Source organism: Castor canadensis, chromosome X (assembly GCF_047511655.1).
Source record: "Castor canadensis chromosome X, mCasCan1.hap1v2, whole genome shotgun sequence".
Taxonomy (NCBI): Eukaryota; Metazoa; Chordata; class Mammalia; order Rodentia; family Castoridae; genus Castor; species Castor canadensis.
In genome coordinates this window covers 14,586,135-14,612,260 of record NC_133405.1, presented here as the reverse complement: position 1 = coordinate 14,612,260, position 26,126 = coordinate 14,586,135, and the positions used below count along the sequence as shown (strand labels likewise).

Here is a 26,126-nt window from a genome sequence, read left to right as displayed (position 1 = left end):
CACAGTCCAACTTCAAATATAAAAAAATTAAGGTTGATATATAATATAAAAGTTTGTTAAAAGTTTGCTAATTATCCCACTAATGTTCAATTTCTAGTCCAGGACTAGAAACTGAAGGTCACATACTGCACAGCTTTCATGTCATCATGGTTTCCTTTATCTGGGATAATTCCTCAGGTTTGGCCTTTCATGATCTTGATAATTTTGAAGATTATGTCAGTTATTGTAGTACCCTTTAGTTTGGGTTTTTCTGATGTTTTCTCATGGCTATTCCTGCCATCAGGGGGTGGTGCATAGTGTTCTAGTTAAGTGCACAAATTGTAGTTAGAATATCCTGGTTCAAAATCTGGCTCTAGCAGACTCTGTGACCTTAGTTTTTTCACAACTCAGTTTCCTCATTGCCAGGTGAGGAAATATTAGTATCTTAGTGTTGCTGGGATTATTAACTAGTGAATATACATACAGAGGTTAGTACAGTTAATGGCACATAGTACAAGAGCTGTAAAGTGTTAACTAGTATGAGAAATTGGGTATTTAGTGGCTTTACTGATACAAAGTATCATTGTCATTGGCAGTTACTGAAGAGACTAAAGCAGCAGCAGATGTCTGAACTATATGCATATTTTGCTCTTCACTGCCCAAAGAGCAGGATCTTGGTTGACCCATAGAGCAGCATTTCTTCAGCATAACAGATCAACACACTAGGTAGAGCTCCAGTTTCTTTCATTAGCTGTGTTGAATAAAAAAAAAAGTAGCAAAACTAAGCTCCTTTTTTTCTTGACAATTACTTCCAGAGCTCTGGCCTTTAGGCTTCATTACTATGCAGTAGCACTATGCATTCAGTGAATAACCATAGTGATAACCTCAGCCCCTAACCTTTACACGTGCTTCTTACTGAAGGGACCAAACCACTCAGATCCCCAAAACACCCACTGTACTGGCCAACCCTGTGAGACAGAGCAGGGAGGCAGAAAGGGAGTTGCCCACAGGCTGGATAGGAAGGAAGCTTGAATAGAGTGATTCCAAGAAGCTAGAAAGCAGGTAAGACAGATCTGTAAAAATGTGGAATAACTATTCATTAAAAATTAAAATAAAAAAGCCCTTAATTCAGAAACAATTCTTTCATCTCAGTAGCAAATGACATTTTATGAAGCAATATTGATCCTTTGCCTCATTTGGCCTATACCACCCTGGATAAAACACTATTTTACAGGTGAAAAGACATGGATGGCTTTAAGTGCAAAGTGAAACTTTAGCTCAGGTCATTTTTTATTGTCGTGCTGGGTGGGAAACATTGTGACATTTACAGAAGTTCTTACAATATATCAAATACATCATACTTGAACCCCCTCCCCCTATTCCTGGAATAGTTCCAACAGGTATCATTTTTCTAATTACATATACGCATACACAGTATTTGCACCATATTCTTCCTCCTTCACCCTTTCCCCACCCTGCCCCAGGCAGGACCTGTTCTCTGATTTTGTAGGAGAAAAAAAGAAAATGACATTTTTGTTTGCTTAAGATAGCTACACAGGGAGTTTCCTTGTGGAATTTCCATGTGTATGTGTATTACAGTCCGATTTGGTTCATCTCCTCTACGTTTCTTCTACCTTAGTCTGGTTCTTAAGATGGTTTCAACCAGTTTTTAAAATTCTATATTCATTCTTGTATAGAGAATACATCAACTATATTCACCTCAACTTTCTTCTTTTACACTCTCCCTCTTGTATGTGACCTCCCCTTAGCATGACCTGTTTTTCATATTTTAGCTCAGGTCTTCCTTTTGAACATAGAACTTTTTCCACTTAATAAAAGAAGAGAAGAAAATATGTACTGAACAGAGCTCAAGGATTGAAAGGTTACCAAAATACAAACTGAAGTGTGAAAATGCAATGCGACCAGATTCAGTGGAGCAACTGGTTTCTCAATAGTCAAGGACAACAGGGTTTTTGAAGAAAAGGGACTTCCACAAGGTCCTGGGTGAATGAGCAAAGGACAGGTAGGGAAGGTAAAGCTATTATAAAATCCCTTCATCTTTGTGTACTTAAGAATCAAATGGTTTCAATGGGTTGAAGATATATACCACACAGAACATGTATCACACTCCAATGTGTGGGCATTAATAAGCACACTTCTAAGCACACTGTAAATTTTCAACATGCATTTGTGGATCTGGCTGGACTTTTATTTTTTTGGCATTAAGGATCAAACTCAAGACCTTACAATGCTAAGTGTGTGCTCTACCATTGAGCCACACCCCAGCCCTCTGGCTGGACTTTGGTTTATGCAATAACAAGACATGGTCTTATTGAAAATTCCCAGATATCTTAACCTCCCCAAATTAGGGACTGCCATAAAAAGTCTGTTGAACTCATGTAGAAATTGTCATCCTTTTGTGAACTGTACATGCAAAGAGGAAATTAGAAATTTATTTCCCATCACCAAACTGCTTCCATACTTAGATGTTGAATTTAGATCTTCTAAAAATGAGGCTAAAATATCAATCATATCATACCAAAGTTTATTGATTACATCGAACGAAAATTTGTGATGAAAAAGGCAAGTTGCATTCATAAAAGATGGCATTCACATTCATTTTAGAAAGCAACAATGCAAATGTAAAAAATTGCTTAAGTGAAAAATGTACTATTGCAGTTCCATTATGCAAGCTGAAAAATGATTTTGTCAACATTTGCATAAAATCTGCACATTTATATACTGCATGTTATTAAAAAATTCCATCACTGAATTACGAATTTTGCAAATTTGAGCTTACATTTATATCATTGCTGGTGTATATGTGGTAGATATGGAATGAGTATTTTTAATAGGTAACATCCTCAAACGATAGACGACAGTTGTGAAAATTACAAGGACATTTTTATAACTCAGAATTATTTCAATTATGGGTGTATGGTCCTATGATTACATTCCACCTCTTTCTCTGTCACAAGGGTAATTGTAGTGCTAGGAATACTGGATGGCTTGTTTCAAGTTATTTCATTTGCTGACCCCACACTAGCCACTTTTTAGCTCACTAATAAAAATATCATTCAAAAACAAAAGCCAGGTTCCTCTTAAGGATCTAGGCTATGATCTTACACATCACTGCCATTCTGAATTTGAGATGTAGTGTATAGTGTAATGTGTAGCTGCAACATGATTAAATTTCCCTTACTTCTCATCTAGCTTTCATCCTGGCTCTAATTGGATTTTACATGCAACCAGTTTTATATCCACTATCCTGAATATTCTGATTATGTCAACTCTTTAACAGTTCTGCATTAAACAAGCCTCTCTATTTTGGCTCTCTTATATTCACAGTCCCTATAGCTCTTATGTGAAACAATAGAAACAATATTACAACAACTTTATAAAAACAAGAACGGCAACAACAAAACATCAAAAGCTTTCCTGGGTTAGACTTTTTGGCTCTTTGGAATAGGCAAAGAAAATAGACTTTGCCTTCAGTAGATCACCTCAAATACAGGCTTCCAGAACACAGAATAATTAGGTAAGCTATAAATGACATCAAACAAAACATTCAAAATAACATTGATAGATGAGAAAAAAATTAAACAAAGTGATCAATAATGATGGAATGGTTCTGATAACTGAAATTATGTCCCTTCCAGAATTAAGAAAATTTATACTTAAACATTAACAAAATATATATGGAAGAATGAAATGTGCCATGTGGACTATATAAATAATATTAGAACAGACTGAATCATTATTACAGGCATGCCAGAAAGACAAAAATGAAAACTGTTATGAAAATATTTTCGAAAGGCCATTTTAATCTAGCAGTCAAATATGGTCCATCCTGGGATGGATCTCTCTCTTCACAAATTGGCCACGTGAAAAAAAAGTGCTGCATATATATGCACAAATGCAACCTTTCAAATGAAAACTGTTAATAGCTGAAAATAAGCTATTTTTCCTCTCTTCTCCAAGTAAAATTATAAAAGGCTGATGTTCAGAATGGCCTTTTTTTTGTATAAATATGGTGTTACCCACCTTACGTCAGGTCCCAGTAAAGCTGACAATGGAAAAATCTGTTTATTTCCTATTTTGAAAATCTGTTTATTCCCTATTTTGAGGGAATACACAGTTACTGAAATATCTTATGTTGTAAGTGTAGTCGTAGCCTTACACTTGCCGATAAGTGGTGTTTAATTCAGAAGAAAAAACCCAAATGAAACATATTTTTTTTCCTGTTCCCAAAATAATACCCAGAGTTAACACTTTCCACACAAGTGTTCAAGGTATTTTTTTGGCAGGGATAGTCTACCAAGACACAATTACCCTGTGGGTGAACTGAAGATGAACTATTTTGTCTGATGTATTTTCAAGTATTCCTTTTATGTGCTTGAAAAAATAAAATCATCATTCAGCAGGAACAAGAAATGTGATTCAAACAGCCTATGTCTTCTGCCAGGCAAAAAATAATACTGTATTAGCAATATCTATCCATTCTCATTGTATGACTTCTACTTTATACTACTGTATTTAAATCCATTCACAAAGTCAATGGGTTGAAAGAATACCCATTTGGTAGTTATATTATTTTATCTAAAGCCAGAATTCTAAGTATTCTTGCTTTTAACTTTCATATAATTCTCAACTTAAAGCTCTGGCCATAATGACTACATAAAATAACTGTAAATGCTTAGAAGAGTCATTTGGTATTTTAATGAACATTTATTTTGAACCCTAGACATAAGAGAGTGGTTTAGTTTTTGTTGCATATTGATTATCCTGAGATGATAATTTTTTGTAGTTGTTTCTTCATGCTTTCTTTTTTAGCTGTAACCACTGTCAATATGCTTGTAGGACAATAACATAGGCAGTTCAAGATTCGGATTCTGAAAAATTTAAAATACAGAGTTAAAAGGTTTATTTTAATAATAATATAAGACCATCTGTCTAACATTTTCAAAAATAAACCAGGTAGTAAATTTTGTTATGAGAGTAAAGCAACTGTCTTAATAAAATGCCAAGTTTTATTCACATGCAGGGTGATCAAAAACAAGAATGACACCATGACCAGCTTTTATTCCTTTCTTCATTTGTCAGCTGAATTGATTCAGGTTTGCTCTTTGCTTTTGGATTGCTCCAGGGTTCTCCTAACACTTTTTACCACTGGGATTATATACCACAACAGAGGTTTGGCTGGCTATGATCCCTTCCTTTAGGCTGGAAGTTACTTGAAAATACAGACATTTTATTTATCTTTCTATCTCTAACATCTAGTACAGCATCTGGCACATAGCAGATGCGCAGGAAATGTTGAATGAATGAATGGGCTACATTTTTTTGGATGTGCAGATTTTGACAGAGGAAGTCTGAAGATATATTCAGTTTGGAAGATTTCTATGGAAATATTCTTCTTTCACTGAAAGAAGCAGGCCCCCTACAACATCGTTGATTCTTCTGTTTTTCTTATTCATCATCTGCTGAGAATGGGAACCACAGTAATTTCCTTAACAAATCTACAGATTCCTCTCTGTCCTCTAAATATCATCAAATGCTGTGATCAGGATCAGACATTTTTGATATACAAAATGATCATTTAGTATGACTCAAGTATGTTGTGAAGCTGAAGTTGTATGTCAAGGGAGGGAGCCTTACTTTGATTCTCCACTCTAAAACTCAAGCTTTTTGACCCTGAGTAGTAGAAGGCCTTAAAAAGAGTGCTATTTTCTTCCCATTTTGGGACACCTGTCTTGCCATGGTTGGACTACAAGTCCATTAGAGTACTTCCACCTCTATTTATGTTCCAAATTCTCTAAAATCACTATTAAGTCTTTGGGTGGCTCTGCTGGGTCATGGTTACTTTAGCTAAAATAATGTCACCATTCACATTGGGAATATATGAAAGAAGTCAGGTAGTTCCCTTACCAACCAAGGAACAAACTCAGCGGCTAAACTGCCGCTGTCTATCTTAGACATTGTAGGAGTTAAGGCCCTGGAGAGGCCAAAAGCAGCAGCATTATCTGCTATCTAGCCCAGTCCCCCAACCACAGTACAGGCTAAAGAAAGCAATCCAGGGGGATACAAAAATAACTGGAAATAGTATCACTAAAATGCATCTTAAAAGGTTAAGACAAAGCACTCTGGGACAAAAGAGTCCAAAGATTTTGAACAGTACCTAAAAGCAATTCATTACTGAGGTGAAACATATGCAGCCAAGTCATTCAAAAATGTGTAAAAAATGCTGACTGTGGCAAAAGCAGTCTGCTTCCAAAATAACATTGCAGATGTATATTATGATATAGGAGGTAAAAGAATCAATGGATTCAATCCATTAGTTTAATTTTCATTCTTTGCCAGAGGGAGGGACAGTTAACAGATGATGAAAATATACCTATGAGGGAGCTTCACAATTGTTAGCTTCAAAGTGAACTGACTCACAGTTTTGTTCACAATGATCATTTCATGATGTGTGCATGAAAGATGGCCCTGCTGTAAGCTGTATAGAGTTTACAAGTTGACAAGCTTATAAGCTTGAATTATTCTAAGTTTCCACGGATGGATAAAAGACCTCTAAAGATGTGGGGTGCCAGAGGCCCCTGTAGTGGGATATAGAAAAAGCACATTAAAGGAATCATTTTGAGTTAAGGGATCCTCCTATGGTATATCAATTCCTACCAAGTTTTTTTTTGTAAATGAAAAAATGTTATAAAATAAATTTATTCATTTTTAGAAACATGAATTATATAAAGTATTTTATATCATTAGGCATGCATCCCCCTGAATGGCTAGGAAAGATTTTTACCTCTGAGAGTTGAAACATTTAGTTTGAATAAAACTTGACATTTAAAAAGTTATGATTAGAGTAGATTGGTTTATTAACATGTATTTGGGGATCAGACAGTTACAAGGACACTAAGTGTATACCTGCAAACACACAGACACGTCACATGAAGGTACAAACACATTTGATTATTTTCACATAGTTCCCAGAAGAACATGCAATGCTAAACTGATTTGATATTATACAGATGCAATTTTGGAATATTTATTTCAAACTTTCCAAATGATCTTTATAAATCAAAATTATACTTCCTGATCAGTATCAAGTAGTTTTACATGATGGCACTGACATGACAATTTGCCCTTTACAAATTATATATACTACATTACAATTCAGCTTGAAAAATATCTAAAATTTCATTAGAGGTGCAAATTTAAAAAATATATTTCCCCATATTCCAAGTAATGCATCTTTATATTTTGGCAAAGAATAGTATAAAGTTCACCACACCAACAGCAGAGAAAATTTAGAGAGTGATATTTTCATTTTTCTTTATAATGCTGTTAATCTGTTTCTTTAAAGCCAGCCCACTTGTTTAACACTAGGTACCTGTTACAATATATTAGATTCGTCTGAGAATGTTCGTAAAAGAAGAGGTCTGACTGAAGGTCTGGTGGATAATGAGTCAGATGCCCTTCTACAGCTCAGATTTCTCTGTAATAGTGAGGCAAAGATACTTAAAGCATTTGAAGATTGGTTAACCTACCTGGTGATCAAAATGTAGAAGCAAAAATCATTTCCTACAGACTACTCTTCTAGCCAAAAGTACAAATGATTATTATACTATATTACAGCAAATGTATAACATTCAAATGAGTACACTTAAAGGCCTAAGAAAGTCTCTAACTCAAATTGTTTTTTGTAGTAGAAGTAAATAAACATTAATAGTATGTGGCAAACTTGAGTTTTTGAAATGGCACTGGTAGGTTATATGGTAAGATGAGTCAGTATGGTTTGATTAGTAAACCTTACCATCCTTTTGGTGAACACCTCTGACAGTTGTGCAGGTGCTATGAGTGTGTCAAAGAGAAATTTGCATAAAATATTCTTGTCTTGGTGAACAGACTACCTATAACACACCATACCTACTATTGTATAACCTGGATCAATGAGACTACAAACTGATAGTTCAAGCTTTTGAAGATTATTTCCTCTCCAGTGTGACAATTTGGAAGGTGAACAAATGAATAAAAGAAAATGACAAAATATTCTAAGTATCAATAGAAGATATAAAATGAATCATGAGAAGTAATTTTTCTAAAGAATCAGAAAATGGTATCAGGCAATGAGAATGCAAGCAAGTTGGTACATTAAGAAAGGAAGTCACCTTATTCACTCCAAGAGAAACTGTGATTGCTGGAAGTTTGAGAAAGCATGAAGATAGTAGATGTTCCTGAGGAAGGGAGGCGTTTCGTTACCTTGTTCACAATTGCACAAAAGGTGGAAAATTGCAGTAGAAAAAAGAGAAATGCAGAAATCAAAAAGAAAAAAGTAAATATTCTCTTAAATGTAAGACATTTAAAAAGAAACCTTGAGAATTGGAAGTAGAAATGACATGTTAGTTTTGAAGACGTTACTTTCTGAAGTAAAAGTAGAGTTAAGAGTTAGAATAGTTTATTATATGTGCCAGCTACTATTTCTCTGTATATTCATCTAAAATTATTTTGTTAATGGTAATGTATTTTAAGTAAAATAATTCTAAAATATGCTTCTCATTAAAATAAAGCTTATCTCTAATAATTCACTCCCCCTTGTTTGTCTAAAAGCCATTGGTCACAGAGCTATTTCCAGGGCCCATTACCAATCACTAATCTCTCTTGAAGTAACTACCTCCCCTATGCAATTATGAAGGGATTGACTGCCTTTAGGCAGCTGGCTGTAGGTTAAAAATCTAATCACTACTACTATAATGGGAAAACATTTGGTGATGCCATGGTTCCATTTGCCTCTGAACTAATGTTTAACTTCCTCTCTTCTAACACAATTTGATCAGCTTCCCCATTTTTCCTACTGAGATCTCTTTAGAAAGGCTGAATTTTTCCTAAGGTATGATTTTTTCAAAACCTCAAAAAAATTCAAACTTGATTCACTTTACATAGAAAACTTAAAGAGGTTTTTCCCCTTCTTATTTATAATCTACAGACGTGGCTTTGGCACTGGCCCAAACAAAACAGAAGATAGCTGGTCAGCTATAAATAGGGATGAGTAGAACCACTCTGCTAATCAAGATGACCAATATTACCTTCTTAGGGACAAAGGTAAACAAGCTTAGGAAAAGAAAGTAATATAGGTATCCAGAAGAGTCTAATAAACTTTTAAATGCAAATACTTCCATTTATTCATGTTTTGACAGAACTACACATTTTCTTGTTCGCATTTTACTTTAAATGAATAAAGTTGGTAACATGTTGGTAGCATGCAAATTACCAACTGACAAAGCTAGAGAAATTAATATTTTAGTTTCTGAGAAAATATTTTAATTGCTTCTACTATTCTGTGGGCAAAAATCTTGCAACAAGATTAATATGATACCAAGTCCCCCACCCCTGTGTTTAATATACAAGCCCATCTAATTAAGACTGCAACTGTAAGCACATTTTGGTGTGCTCAAATACTTGTATTCAACCAGAGATAAAATTCTATAGAGCATAAATTTTAGGGGTTAATAGATTATGTGTTAGAACTATTTGATAAAGGAAATACGAAAGTACAGAAAGCAGAAAGCATAAGAAGAGTGTCTAAAGCAATAAAAAAAAACTGATATAGCTAGCAATTGGTAGGAGGGCAAAGAGGACAGGAGAAAATGAGCTAAAACAGTATGAAATTTCCACATTCCTTGGCAGTCATCTAGAGAGCTTTGACATCAGCTCAATTAGCAGTATGTCAAAGAGGCTAATGGATAAAGGCCCATCTCAACAGCCACGATGTTAGGATTAACTTTATTTTTGTCTAATCCACTTTGCAGGGCTGCTGCCCTCTGAACCCATGGTTGTATATGACACTATTAAGCATCACAGTAATAGTTATCATTATTACCATTATTATTAAAATGGTAAATTATATTCGCTAAAATTTCCAAAGTGCTTTTTCTGGGAATTTTACTCAGACAGCTGACATTCTTCCTATCCCTGCCTTCTACTCTTAAAGAGCTCCCTACACAATGGAATATTTCTATTTATGCAGATATCCCATAGCAGGCATGGCTATGTTGCTGGGTCCATTCCTACTAGATTATTTTTCCCATGTCCAGCAGGCAGTCAAGCCTCTCTTTTCATTGTGATGGTTTATATGAGAAAACATTACATGAAAACAGGTGGAAAATTCCCCTACTGGAAATGTGAAGTAGCATTTACTACTTGGCTAGATCGTCTAGGTGTATTTCAATGATTTACAGGCAGATGACTGTGCTTAGAGGTGACATAGCTTTTTGAAATGTCAAAATCCTAAACTTTAAACTTCCCTTGAAGTGCTGTCTTGCTGTTCTTTAAAATGGGGCTTTATCACAAAAATTAACCTCATTGCTGAAAATGTGGCTGAGGGATGTGTGGTTAAATTACAACCCTTGAATTAAATGACTGAAAGACAGTATCGTTAAAGACAGAATTCTTTATAATGCAAGCATCATGATACAGCTTGGCAGTGCTACAGGCTGCTATATTAAGTCTTTTTATTGGAGGCTTCAGGAGGTAGTAACTTGGACCTTGAAGTAGCTCAGCTGTGTTATAACAGAAGGGTTCCATATGAATGCTCTTTATAACTTAACTATAGTCAGAGTGCCTTGTGAGGGCCAGTAGTAACTGACTTACTAGCAGTTACTACAGTAACTAACTGATAATGGGTCCTCAGTCAATTTATACTGAATTGAACAGAATGCAATGTGAAGCTACTTATATAATTATTAGCTATAAATGGCTTAGTTTCTTTCTCGAATGCCATAGAGACATTTTCACTACCCACTGTTAAGTCCCCTTTGCAAAGTAGCTGCCAGAATCACATGAGGATAACAATGTTAGCCTACCTGCCATTGGCATTTCTGGCTTTGTGTACAAAATGTCCAGGATCCTTATTGGTTGAAGATAGGCAGACACACTTTACCCCATTACAATCTGTCAGGCTATCAGGCAGACCCAGTGTAAAAGAATCTTTTGTCTCTCTTTAAAATGATGCCAATGCCTTAGTAAGGAATACTGGACAAAGTAGGAACAATGTCAGACTGTTGGTCACTAAGCATAAAGGCTAATATATTTTGGGAAAAGTAATTCACTTAGTCTTCTTTACTTACAAGTTGTTCTCTGCTTCTTTGATAGGGCCAAATAAGACATTATGGATATATGTGACCTATTAGAATAGTCATGGCTACCATGTTTTAGTTGGCCTTTATGCATTTATATACACTACACTGCTCTTGCATTTTCTCACACAAAAAAGGCAGCATTGCTAAATGCCCAAAACTGTTTTGCCTCATTTGCAACTCTCAAAATCCCATGGAGTCTGAAAAAACAATCAGTCTTTCAGACATTGGATATAAAGAGAGATGTTCATCAGTAGGCGGCTCAACAAATGTTGATTGGTTCAGTGAAGGTAGGAATAAATGAATGAATGATTGAATGAATGAAAATGGTTATGGAAATTTTCTTGGCTGTTCTAGCACATTAGCATGCCAAGCTACAGCACAAAAACTAGTATTCCTCCTCCTATCATGGATAGAACCCATGACAAACAAAATTCATGCTGAACCCCTGGCAATATTTTATGTTGCTAAGTGAAAAGGGTTGCAGTCCCAGAACTCCATACTTTCAACTGAAGTTTGGAATCTGCTGCTTATATGGAAAAAAATGATTTAAGTCTATATATCTGCAACTTCCTAGTAGCATTCCACCATTTAATGGCCTATATAAATGTCACTAGATAGTCCAGTCACTATCTAATTTTTCATAAAGTTAAGGTGATATGTTTGAAGATTTTGATTTCTGCAATTTTTATATCATCTTTAGAGCATGAAGCTGGATGTGAGCTATTATCCCAAATAAGAGAAACATTTATGAGCACCCCAATGTATGCTGCCAAGTAAGGAGAAGGAAAGAGCAACTCAAAGATCCTCCTTTATAAATTCTGTTATAAAAAGGTATCGAACTATTTCTTACTGCAACATTTTTTATTTGGCTTCATGCAAAATGCTACTTAAGCCGGTCTTGGAGGAACATGTTGTATCAACAGATATTAAGGTCAAACCAGATAATTAAATACCACTTTTCCATCCCAAAACTAAAAACCAGGCTGGATGGAGCTAGTCAGAGGTAAACTGGAAGGATTAAAGAGTAAACTAATACAGTCCTATTTATACTAACATTATTGTGTCTGCTTCTTACCCATAAGAGATATAGAAGCAGGGAATTCAGGGCAATTCTGACCACCTACTTATATGCTGACTGGCCTTGCACAGCACAAATTAATGTAGCATATGCCATTGACAGTTTTGTTGCTTCTCAGTGGGGCTGACACTGACTTATAACATGAAGTTCTTCTTTCATACTTCTAATCACTGAAGGTTTTCCTACTGCAACAGCCACTTTTGTGGCTAAACTGGTTGGTAAATTTGATCAAAAACTTCAGGTAGGTTTAGACTAGTCCTTGAAAATACTGCCTTAGAGGCGCTACAAGATATAGTTGATAACAATGTGACAGAAACAGGGTTTTTTTTGTTTTAGCAAAATGAGCTAGTGCCGGCAAGAATATGACATCTAATTAGCCTGTTGGTCAAAATCTGCCAGAAGTATTATTTTCCAGGCTAATCTACACCTTTCACTTTAAAGGCTTTTAAAGAAATGTTGAAGAGTTATCAGAATAGTATGAGAGTGGCAAATTCTCATTCCCACAGGAAATTTACAACTTAATAAATAAAAATAAAAACACACTCATAAAACAATCTTTAATTTTTACAAGTGTGTTCAGAAGGGTAAGGATGTAGAAATATACTGCTGGACAGACAGGGCTAGAAGCAACACAGAGATTAAGCAGCACTATAATTAAAGGGAAGGGAAAGGTTTTAAAGAGGCAAATTGGGATTACGAACTTAAAAAATCTGCAAACGGCCCACAGGAAAATTTCTAAGGTTAAGGCTGAAATGTTGGTGTGGAATTTCCTGGTGTGAAAATTCTGCGGTAAATACAAAATAAAATCATTTTTTCCTTTTAAAATTCCATATGGAGCATATGAGATACTCCATATGGATTGCTAAAGGTCACACAGAGCACTATTAAGGAATCTACTTACCACCTGCATTGGATAACGAAGTTTTTACTATACTTTTTATGCAGAAGAAGAAATTAAGTGATGAACCTGTAAGGAGGGGTTTAACACGCTGTAACTAATGCAATTCTCTAAATAATGTTTTTAGTTCATGGCAGATACCAAAGCCCCTTCCAAAAATTAAGTTATAATATAAATTTAGTTCTTACCCTGGCACTTCTTCTTCTTACATTCTTTAATACTATCAGGAGAATCTCAGGGAAAAGGCTGATAAATATTAGAAGAATTATGGCCAACCATGTGGATACAGAAGACAGCATTTGAGCAAATACGAAATACATTCTCTGCTGTTTAAGAAAAGGCCTGGGGTGGAAAGAAAACACATAATGGAAAAACCTGTCAAGTGAGACAGAAGTTTAAATGAAACTATCTTTTGCATTTAAAAGAATTCTTCCTTATGCACATTGGTAAAAATAATTTTCTTTACAATGGCCCAAAAGTAGTAAACAAATTTCATTTACCAAATGTTTGCAAAGAAAAGGGATGAGAATCAAAGGAGAAAATAATAAATGTCACCTGACTCAAAAGCAATCAGGCAATCAACTATAAAGCTGTGAACTGGTGAACATTTATGTACATTAGAAAATGCCAGAACTTCAAAGATGTTCAAGAGAAATGATAGTTAATTTTCATCCTAACAAGCATTTTATTTCCTCAGCTATCTTATTAATATGAGGAGGATGGACTTGTGTTGTATATTCAGAAATTTAAGACATTTTTATAACCATTCCTATGTAAAAAGGATTACAGGGCTTATAATCTCTCATAAATGAAAAAATATATCATTTTTATCTGTAAATATATATTGAGTAACTGTATACCAAGTAGACTGATAGGCAGAAGAATATTGTTAATAGGACAGTAAGCCTTGGAATCCAGAAATCCAGGCGGATCCCTCATTCTGAAGTTGGATTTCATTCCAGCTCATCCACTCAATTGTTAATTTGCCCTTCCCCTGTATGAGCTATACCACAGAAAGCCTATCCATGCTACTAGATTGCTGTTCTAAGCTTAAGGGAGTAAAGTGGCTGCTTGAGGTCAGGATGTACACCAGACCATCCTAGAGTTAGGAACTCTAAGCAGGTAACTAGTTGGTCTCGTTTATTAGATCATAGCTTGTGAAGGTAAACTGGTTTCTCTTTAAAATTTTGTTTGTGCTCCCTTATATAATGCAATAAAATCAATCTTGTGGCTCTACACATATGAGGACTAGATTGTGAAATAAAAGTGAGCAGAAGAGTGAGATGGAGCAATTTCTGAGGCCTAAGCTTAAACAGGCTTTCTAGAAAAAGTCTACCATACACAGACTTCTGCAGAACTCTACCCTACTCTAATTTTGAAAAGCAACTTGAACAATTTTCTAGGCGGTTAACTGAGCCATACCAAAGGTCAAGCAGACAAAGTGATGGCTAGCCACAGGGTGTTCCTTTGCATTGTACCCACAATACTCTCTGATTAGTATCTCTAAATGTGTTTGTTTGTTTGTTTTTTTGCCTTGATGGCATCTGTGAGGCTTTGCCAGAAGACAGTAAAAAGAGAAAAACTATTATTCTTAGATTGGGTATAGTGTTCAGAAATCACCATTCTCACTAGCTAACCCAAAAGTGGGAAGTCTCAATGCCTCAGGGTAAAACATGTTCAGAGACATTAGCTATAATTAGCATTCAGCTAAAGTTTTGCATAGTTTCTTGTCACATTTTTTTGATTGCTTTATAAGTTTATATTCATGTAGTAGTTCAATTTGATCAGCTCTATTTAAGAACAGTACTTCAGCCAACACAATAAAAAATAGATTTGTTCCTGCTTTACTTATGGGGGATATGTTCCAAGATCTCCAGTTGATGCCAAAAGCCATGCATAGTACCAAATCCTGTATGTATACACAATGTATACACATGGGAGTCCTAAAGCTGAATGTCCACAGATACTGAGGGACAAATGAATACTTTAAAGACAGAATAGGGTCCAAATGAGTAATAATGTATGCACTGGCTAATGTATCAGGTAGAAATTTTTACAGAATGAATGAATATTTCTACTAGATATCACATGGGAAGTCTTGCTAGAAATTAGTCACTTCATAGAGAGAGATTTATATGCCTTCAAATTCAAAAATTTGGAGAGGGACTACCAAAAGAAGGTCTTATGAGTAAATGTGCACTCTATATATTTGTATTTGAAATTTTACCTGAAATTAGCAGCACTACAAGCTGTAACTCCTAGTCCTTTAATATAAAAGATCACCACCCTACATAATACTTCAAAAGTATAATGCATATTTACATATACAATGTACATATACATTTTGTTTACATATTGTTCACACATGTATAGCTTACCAGATAATGCCTCCCCAGAAGAATGAGAAAAATATATAAAAGGCTAAAGAACCCCAAATCACAAAGTGATTTATCCATGTCCAGAATCGAGTATCCAAAGCAAGCTGAAAAGATACAACAAAAGATTTCATGATGGACACAAACTGTACTCGGTAATACACTATGGTATCTGATAACCTGTATAAATATGATACCTATGGGAGGATCTAGCTTTGGCCATGGATCCAGAGGGGAGTGAAACTAGAGACCTCTAAACTCTACAGTACAGGCATGAAGACAGCTAGTAGGTATAGGGCTGCAGATGTCTCCGTACTGGGTGATGGGCAAAATCTGGGAAGCTGGAGCCCCAAGTCGTCATGTAGTATTGGCCAGTGAGATGGTGACAAAAGGAGAAGGCCTAAATGGTGGATGCAAGTATGCTGAAAAGCAGTTGGAGAGGGTAGGGGTAGCTACAAAGGGTAGGAAAAGTTATACAAAGACTTGTGAAAGCTCAAACATAACAGATGAGAATCATTAGCTTTTCACATCTTACATCATGCAGCATGGACACATGGGCCTGACTTTCCAATTCTAGAACCTGTATGTTTCCCATGAGATTAAAATGCTCAGTTTCTGTAAGGACTGATAAAGTTTTTAGATTGTGGCACCTGGAGTTTTCAAATATGACTAAAAACAAAGCATGGTCTGCTCTGCTTTCTTAAAACTTCTGGCTCACATGGGCTAATAGCCAGAGTATTTAATTCTTATAGAGGAGATAGTGCCTAAGTTTTGTTACTTGCTATGACAGATGGTCCTGAGCTCTGTTACAGTTTCCCATTCAAAAACAGAATGTTGATAATATTGTTATTGCATCCCATTCCTGAATTCCTACCCTCTGGATGACTAGGGAAAATGTCACAGTAACAGTCATCCAAAGAGGAGGGAGTAGATGCCTTATGAGGTACACATGAAAGGAACATCTAGAAGTCCTAGGGCCTTATGAAAGGAAAAAAGGAGAGGGGAGAGGTTTCTATGTCAAATCATGATTCTATGTAGCATAATAATAAATAAAAACAATTAGCATTTATTATAATGAACACATTCTAAGTGACAGACATCATTCTAGTGTTTTATATGTTTTCAATGACTCCTCACAAAGAACCCTAAGACAGGAGGGTGCTACTTTTTCCACTTTATAAAGAAGGAAATTGAAGTACAGATAAGTGAAGTTACTTGTCTAAGGATACACAGTTATTAAGTGGCTAAACAGAGATGAATTCTAACATTTCCTTTTAAAGCCCAACAATATTAATGAAGTAGTATATGAACAATGAAAATATATGTCAGCATTGGTATGAAAAATGAACCAGAAACAAAAATTTAGAGAGGTCCAGTGAGAATTATACTTCTGAATTCTGGCTTTGACCACTGCTTCTAACTATAAGAGTCCCAATTCATAAGCCTCAGGGGTAGCATGCAGTGAGGCTTCACAGTATTATTATACTGTTGCATGTCAATGCCAATGGTTTTGCCAAAATTAACCTTCTTCTATGTATAACCTATATAATTCATCTATAACATGGGTAGATTTCAGTGATTAATAGATTTTATGAAATTTCACTCCTACCAACCACTTCTGCATACCTACCTTGCTTATACCTATTTAACTGTCTTAAATATCCAAATTCTTTTTAGGCCAGGGCTTCTTAAAAGGATGAATTTTTTTTTAAAAAAAGATTCAAATACTTAACATGGAAATATACCCACATACACACTCAAAGTACCACATATCATAATGCCTTAAAAGTAGGAGTTAAGAAGAAACGTATTTCCTACATAAGTATGGTGTTTGAATTTTTAACAGCAAAACAAAATAGGATAGCCTATGTACTAAAAAAAACAGATAGCAAGTATTATATAAATGCCCAAATCCCCAGCATCATACACTTTTTAGTAAGCATTCAGACAAAGGTTTGAATGAAAAACAGCAACAAAATAAAGATCAGGAGAGAAAAGCGATATAAAATATATTTGAATAAATAAAAATCTAACCTTCAGTGTTACAGTGACTACTAAGACTGTAAAAACAATGGTTCCGAAAGTCCAATTTCCATACACCTGAAAGACATTTTACAATTACATGTAACTATGAATACATATAAAAGCATGCTTTAAAAAAAAGTCAAGTTTAATTATGCATATAACTGCTGAAGATTTTTTGCGTGAATTGTTTAGGAAAATAGCTCATCAATAAGATCAGGTCACAATGCTGGATTTTCCTGTGACTGTAAATTTCCATAGGTAATATACAACACCTGTTATTGGTAGAGTATGTTTCTATTACTCCATGCAGCACTGAACAGGGAACTCACTTATTTGATAAAGGCAGGGATAAAACAAAACTAAACAATTCTGCTAATAGCAATATTCATCACAACTAGTCATTTGGATGACTCATGTCACTAAAGAGTTTGATATGGTTTTTTCTTGTAACTAAAGGGCTCAAAGAAGCAATGATTTGCAGACAAATGAACTCACATTTTATAAATTAGTCTAATTTTTTGGCTGTAAATACTAGAGCTGTCAGCATGTGCACATCAAGGAAAAGCAAATACCATGTATAAATCCAAATGATGGCAATGAATGGCACATATGCTTACCAAACGCTGTCAAGATCTGAATGTGTAACATTGAAACAGAAAATGAGATGTAAAAGGTTTTTAAAAAATAAAAACAAAAAATTAAGTTTAATAGAAGCAAAAAAGGATTCAACCAATATGGATGTCATGTTAAGCTGCTGATAGTAGATCTCACACTTATTGTAATTTTAGCAAATACTTAAAAAAGGATGGTGATATATACATTAAAACCATATTAATTTGGACTTCATGAACACAAAATGGATAATGAATCAGAGAGAAGCTGAGCTGATGCTTCCCATGTACCACCTGGAAAGTTTGCTGAGCCAGTGAATCATGTCAACAGGACTACAAGAGAGTATACGTCTACATTGGAACAAATTTTCTCTCTCCCTGACTTCCCCTTCTCTGTTCTTATTTTTCTGAGACAGGGTCTCGCTATGCAGTCCAAGCTGGCCTCTACCTTGCAATCATCCTTCTCCTTCAGCCTCCTAAGTGCTGGGAGCCACCCACAAATTCTTTTTAAGCAGTAGCCACCAATATCCAATTTAGGTGTCAAGAAAATAAAAGTGAGTCATAGAATCAATCATAAAACTGAAAGGACCTGATAAATTCCAAAATTGAATCTCTTCTTACCAATTGGTGACATTGACCTGGAAAGCTAATGTGACTTCCTCAAGGATACCAAAGATTTTTTTGTCAGGACACTCTCTTTTGTAAGTGCTACATATATCTATTCTAAAGTCAATCTTCATTTCCTCAACAATTACTTTTTTATTAATAATTTTCATAAATTCACATTAAACTGATTTTGTGTGATTTCTGATAGTCCAAATTAGAGAGGTTTTGACTATCGTACCTAATTTCAAAGTATCATTCAAGTTCACTGAGCCTATCATTTCTATAAGAAGTATCAATTATGTAGGTTCTAGGCAAAATTATTATATTCAGTAAACTATTTTTGAACCTTAGGTTTTTGCTTCACACTATGATTAATAAGAGTGATTATAAAGGAGAAATACAAGAAATGGCAAAGGAGAACACAGTGAAAGCAGCATGTAAGGAAGTATGTACAGTTTCCCGGTGTGACTGTAGGAAGATGGTCTCCCCTGTCCTCCATTCAGTAACTCTCCTAGAGTTCAAGTAAGGCAATCATCTCAAAAGCAGCTGCTGACTAGATACAGTCACTGGTTCAGAAGGCACTGACATGACTAGTCTAGCCTTTCTGGAGAACACTGCACTTCCATCTGGAAGGGAAGGAAGGAGAGAAAAGAATTCCCCCTCTTCGACCTCTTGGTACAATACTCCAAAGATACAGCAGCTAGTACCTTAAACTTGAAACATGAATAAGAAATGAGTGGGGCCAGATTTATTTTAAAACAGGAAAAGTCTTTCTTAGAGATCCAAAGTCTAAAGTCTCAAAAACTCTACCTTATAAAAATTACAGTCAACTTAAGCCTTCACAGGGCTTGCACATAAGCTCTTTAGTTAGCCATGAATGCAAAAAGTGATTTCTTCAACACTTACTTTAAAGAAGTGAGAAGTACTTATTGCATCTTATAAAACAGTTTGCAGGGGCTGGGGATATAGCTCGGTGGTTAAGTGTTTGCCTAGCATGCAAAAGGCCCTGGTTTTAATCCCTAGTACTGCAAAAGAAAAGTTTGCAAAATGATTATAGCAAGAATACTTGTAAGACAGTTCCAATGCCTATGGAAAAAAGATATGCTACGCTTATAATAACAAAAGATATAATGACATGCTCTTTTTACCTTTCCATTTTCTTCTAGGGATGCAGTCTGAAAAAGAAAGTAAGTCCCAAAGAAGAACACTGTCCCTTCAAAGGCAGCCAGAAATGTCCAATATAAGAACGGGCCCAACTGTAGCATAGCATTGCCAGAAATTTTCCTATTGAGAAATGGGGAAAAACAAGTTAATAACGAATCTCTGTAGGCTGCAACTTTAAAGGAACAGTGAAATACCAAAGATAGGCATGGGGTATGAAGGGAGCTACTCCTGATGGATTAAAACATTTTTGGTAAAGGACCAGGCTGAGCTGAAGGTTGATCTTCATGTAATCACTTCCTGACTAAGATGTTGGAATTAACTGTCAAAACACTTCTAAAATGCTGGTCACTGACAATAACATCATCAATAATAATTAGACCCCACTTAATGATTACTTATTATATGCCAGGAAATGAGTGAAGAATTTTATATATGTATTATAATGAAAATATAAAAACTATTTTGGTTCACATAAAACTATATGAAGTAGATATATTATTCTTCCCATTTACAAATAAAAAGAGCCTCAGAAAATGTAACATAAATGTAACATAATGGTTTTCAAACTTTGCACATTAGAATCACCTGGGGCTCTTTAAAAGATACTGATGCTTGGAAAGACACTAAATGTTTTCATCCATTTGTGGAAACTAGTAAAGTTCATAACAAAGAAACAGAGTAGAACAGAAGTCACTAGAAGTTAGGAAGAGTAGGGCAGAGGAGGATAATGAGAAGGTGGATAATGGGTACGAAATAGCTAGAGGCAGAGTAATATTTCTAATGTCCTATGGTATTGTAGGATAAATACAGTCTACAACAATTAGTTCAGTATTTTAAGTTCTTCCAATACGTGGAAGAGTATGAAGGTTCCCATCACAGAGAAATAATAATATTTGAAGAGGTGGATATGTTAATTACCTTGATTTGGTTATTGCATGTTGCATACATGCGTTGAACTATAATACTGTACCCCATAAAGTACAAATACTGTATATCCATTAAAAATAAATAAATACTGCTGCCTGGCTCTCATTCTCACTCTGATTACATTGGCATGAGGTATAATCTGAGCATCAGGACATTGCTTAGTTTCCCAGGTGATTCTAATGTGCAGTAAAATCTAGGAACCACTAGTGGCAGCAGCCAAAGTTCATCCTGTTAGTAAGAGACAGAGGTAATATGCAGTCCTGCATATTGACTTCAAAGCACATGAGCACATGCTCTCAAGGATGCTACCAAACTTTCCAACTACAACTGTTAAATTATTTCTCTTAATCAAATTTTCTTCCTGGAAATTTCAACTTTCTCAGGTCTTAGGGAGCCCTTTACAGTCTTCCATCAAGTAAGATAACATGTTTGAAGTTGTACAATGATGCTTTGATTAATGGCTGGTAGACAGACTAAAACTTAAATTTGTTAAAAATAGCACAATCTTCTCTGCACGAGCCAGAATGTGAAATAAGACTTCAACGGTAATGAAGCAGAGTTGCAGAAAGAAGATGGGTTTGTGTATTTATTTTTTTTGGCTTCTATTTCAAATTTCTCTTAACATTTCTAAAACGGTATCTAATCATTTAAATAACATACCTATTGATAACACTATTGAAAATGTCACTGGACTATATTAACATCTTCGTAATGTAAATGCAACCAATTCTTGTCCAGCTGGTATTAAGTACTACGGAGTTTTCTGAAAACATGGCAATTATGCAACTATTATGTACTGGAATTTCCAGGTGTGTACAGGAATCTAAAATCAGGGGTGCTGTATGTCCTAGAAAACTGGCAGGAGAAAAGAGGTGGTGGCTTCCCAGAAACAAACTCTCCCTATAGCTGGTAAATCATGTTTCTAAAGCAACTAGGAATTACAGGCAGGGCACCTCCCTAAAGATCCTTGGAGGGAGTGATCAGCAACTGCTAGCCAATGAGACTTTTCAATGACTTGGGCTGAGGCAAGAGGGCAAAAGCAGGAAGTGGTTTTTGTCTTTGTAAACATCTGTGGGAAGAATGGCAGGAGTAGCATGGTATGTTGGGTTACAAGTCAGACTTTCTAGCTGTACTCAGATAAATGAAGAAGCTATTGAAAACTCTGAGTGGGGCAACCGAGATGAAGAAAGCATAAATGAGAATGAAGATATGGAGAGAGGATGACCAGCAGCATATACTGACAGGCAACAGGTGTATCAGAACCTTTTCTTTTACTGCTGAAAGCTGTAGAAGAAACAAATGACATCATTCCCTACACTCAACAACTAGCTCAGTATTTAAATTTCTCATAAAATATGAAAATATCCAATTGCCTTGCTTCACATCAAAGTTTTTAGAAATGCTTGAGTCATTAAACCCCAATGGTGAAATCTGTAAGAAGCTATATAATGCCACTGCTAAAATTAAGTGATATACTTCAGAAAGAGTCACATGCAGATAGAACAGGGCTTCATGTCTACAAAGGAATAGGCAGACTGAGTAATCTAAAATCAAGTGACAAGCTGAGAGTAGGAGCTGATTAAACCAAGCACTTATACTTAACAAGTACAAGGTTAAAAAGGAAACCTGTACTTTGGCTGGGGCAACAGGTATGCTAAGGCCTTTATTTTCATATCAGATGTGGCAAGCACACCCTCTGCAAAATTCTTTAGTAACTCATGACTTACATCAGCAGTGCAGAAACTAAAACTTCATGGAAATCCTTACAATATTTTGTACACAATATCTTTTTCAGCTTTTTAACATCCTAAATTTATAAAAATGCTCAGCATAGCTCAAGAGGTATGTGCAGGAAGACATTAGAGTAATAAGATTAATAACTATAATCTATTGAAAATTTACTATGTGTTAGGCACTGGTTTTTATATGTAGTGACTCATTTAAATCTCACAAAATCATTGTCATTAGGTGCTATTATTGCCCATTTTACTAAAGATGAAACTAAGGGACATCCCAGTCAAGCAACCTATATAAGGTCATACGGTAAATGAGAATTTGAGCTCAGGACATTAGCCTAAGTTCTTGGTGACACTGAATGGGAGGGATTCTGCTTATTGCCCCTCCTGCCCCACTTCAACCACAGCAGGTACACCATTGAGTTTCATTTCAGATTGTCTGAAGACAAATGCATGAACACCACTGGCCAGTTAGAAAGAACACAGGGCTGGGTTGTTAAGAGAACTAAATTTTTTGATCTTCATTTTGCCTCTGGTTATGTTTTGTGTCTTTTAGGTAAGTCATTTCTGGTTCCTCATTTTCAAAGAGAATTTGAGCTCTGTAAGATTTCCATCGAGATTACTATGATTCTCATCTAGATCTAATTATTGACTCACAACAAATACAGAAATCAGTAGGATACATTAAACAATGCTATGAGGAAGCAATTAGCAAACTCTAGACTGGGGGAAACTACAACACAAATGATCTGGTTTTGTTAACAAATATATTGCAAAGTTAACCTATAGATTCAAGAAGCATATTAACCAATTGTAATGTATGGACTACATTTGGATCCTGATTCAGACAAGCATGGTATAAAAAATTTATCAACTGGAAAAATTTGAACATGAACTATGTTCTCTAATGTTGATGGTATTAAGGATGTAACTGACAAGGTACTATTATTGTGAAAGTCTTCTTTAAGAGATACACACTAAAACCACAATGAAATGTCACCTCATGCCAGTAAGAATGACTATTATCAAAAAGAAAAGATAATAGGTACTGGTGAGGATGTTGAGAAAAGGGAACTCTTGCACACTGTTGATAAAAACGTAAATTAGTATAGCCATTATAGAAAACAGTATGGCGGTTCCTCAAAAAATTAAAAACATAACTACCATATGATCCAGTAATCCCACTGCTCTGTATATACGTAAAAGAAATGAAATCAGTATGTTGAAGAGACATCTGCCCTCCCATGTTTACTGCAGCACTATTCACAGTAGCCAAGATATGGACTCAACCTAAGTGTCCATCAATAGCTGGGTAGACAAAGAGAATGTATATATCATAGAATACGACTGTGCCCTAAAAAACCAATGAAATCCTATCATTTGAAGCAAAATGGATTAACTGCAGATCATATGTTAAGTGAAATAAGCTAGGCATAGAAAGACAAGTACTGTATGATTTCCCTCAAGCCAACAACTGGATAGTGGTTACCAGAAGCTAGGGAGAATAGAAGTAAGGGAGGGATAGGAAGAGGATGGTTACTGTGTACTAAGTTACAGTTAGCTAGGAGTAAGAAGCACTGATGTGCTATTGCATAGTAGGGTGAATATAGATAATTATGTACTACATGTCAATAAGCTAGAAGAAAGGATATTGAATGTTTTCATCATGAAAAGATAAATAGTTGAAGTGATAATGTTTAATCTGATTTAAACATACAATGTATACATGTAATAATCACACGGTACCTGATTATTATGTTCAATTTTTATGTTTTTTGTATATCATTTAGAAAAATAAAAATGTCCTCTATACTTTTGTGCATGTTTAAAATTTTTCCTTAGTAAATACCTTTGAAATAATAAATATTAAAAACTTGTATAATTCTAACAAGTACTAAATATAAATTTTTATTAACTCCCTTAAATTTGTGCATTTTCATTTCAAATAAGCCACCCAGACTTCTAATGTACTTAGCACCCACTGTTTAGCAATATTTATTATCTGCTGTAAATTAACATCTTTATCCTTAGCTGTAGGCTTAATTTCTAAATATCCCATCAAATCATACGTTAAGAAACTGGGGCTAGTGCCAAGTCCTCCATCCATAGAGAAAAGGATCCATTTCCAACTGACACAAAATGAATATAATGCTTGGTGAGTTATTTTCTTCAACAAAACAGTTTTAGAATGGAGCTAACAGGCGAGGATAGCTAATGCTTCAGATGCAGTTTTCAAAAGAAAGGATAACAAAACCGCATCAGGTCAATCCATTATATGTAGGAGTTAATATTCTAAACCACCAAAAATTTTTGTATGTGCCTTCCCTTTTTGGGCAGTTAAAATATTGTGTTTCTGTAAGATGCCAGAAAACTGTAACAATGTAGGTTCATGCTGCAGGAATTAATGATTCTGAATTTATTACCTCACATGTATTCCAATACAGGAACCATACCTAGGAAAAATGTCATTTTCCTGTGAATAATCTGTTGTCAGGAGCTAAAAATTCAGAGCAGAACCATATAATCAAACCAGGTAAGCAATTCTGTGTCCTTCCACTTACAGATGAAATGAAACCTACAACTTAAAGTCTGAGGGGATGTGAGGTTTAACTTACATATACAACCGGGGGTCTGAGGTCAGAGTGTCAATGTTGATGTGTTGCTCCAATAGACTGTAGGCCAGGATGGGCAGGGATGTGAAACAGATATTGTACATTGTAAGATAAGCAGCATCATACAATGGCTGAAATGACAAACAAAAGAGGAAAGAAATGTACTGCCGCAATCATCTACAAGATATTTATGTATCTGCAAAAATCAGTACCGAAAACAAGACAGTTTCCTTTTATGCTTTTTGTGACAGCAAAAGAAACTTTGTAAATAAGGTATTCTGCCTGATAAATATAAAAAAGAAACTAACATTTTGTGATATGTCCTATTAATATATCCTCCCCTTTAATAGGATCTTAATCAGAATGTTTAGATACCATAAGCTCTATTTCTAATAGACATTAACTATTAAATTTTCAGATTTTTCAGTTGCTAAATATCTAGCTATTCAGCAGGGTGTATGTATATGTATGTATCTTGGTTTGAATTCAGGGCTTCGCAGGTGCTCTGCCACTTGAGCCATACCTCCAGCCCCAAATCTAGATATTCAGTAGGTATTTAAGCATAGACCAAATAAATGTAAGTCAGGAGTCCGTACGGAAAGCAAATATAGGGAGTAGCCAGCCTGTGTTGTAGTCTTTTGTTAATATTTCACATATTTTTGGTTAATATTTTATAAGTCAAAATCCTATAATAACCCATTTCTAAACCCTCTTCCTGAGAGTTCCTCTGGTGTGCATTCTTCTCCCTGCAGAGTAATAAACTAATTTGATCAACTACAAGCATGTTCCTCTTTGGGTGGAAGGCTTTGACAATCTGACATCCCAAAACAGAACTTGGCATAAAGAAAGCATTTCAGAAATATTGGATAAGCGAGTGAGTGCAGATTAGAAGCTATAACACATTTGTAAATGACTGATCTGATATTATAAATCTGCCTTTATTGAAAAAAATTTAAGGAAGTTTATAAATCTCATTA

At 35.2% G+C, this 26,126-nt stretch overlaps 1 protein-coding gene across 4 annotated transcripts in view; it reads right to left on the bottom strand.

Moving 5' to 3' along the window:
• Window positions 1–1,251: 1,251 nt before the first annotated feature.
• The window catches only part of Atp11c (ATPase phospholipid transporting 11C (ATP11C blood group)), a 171,960-nt gene continuing 147,085 nt past the window's right edge, over window positions 1,252–26,126 (bottom strand). For 3 of the 4 annotated variants that reach the window (XM_074063290.1, XM_074063288.1, XM_074063286.1), the window contains 7 exons: window positions 25,153–25,280; window positions 19,859–19,994; window positions 17,503–17,568; window positions 15,472–15,575; window positions 13,282–13,435; window positions 7,373–7,477; window positions 1,252–4,871 (listed from right to left, as the gene is read on the bottom strand). In XM_074063290.1, the coding sequence (XP_073919391.1) occupies window positions 7,376–7,477; window positions 13,282–13,435; window positions 15,472–15,575; window positions 17,503–17,568; window positions 19,859–19,994; window positions 25,153–25,280 (690 nt within the window). In that variant the 3' untranslated portion in view covers window positions 1,252–4,871; window positions 7,373–7,375. The remainder of the gene's footprint in view (window positions 4,872–7,372; window positions 7,478–13,281; window positions 13,436–15,471; window positions 15,576–17,502; window positions 17,569–19,858; window positions 19,995–25,152; window positions 25,281–26,126) is intronic. The other variant, XM_074063287.1, reaches the window with a different exon arrangement.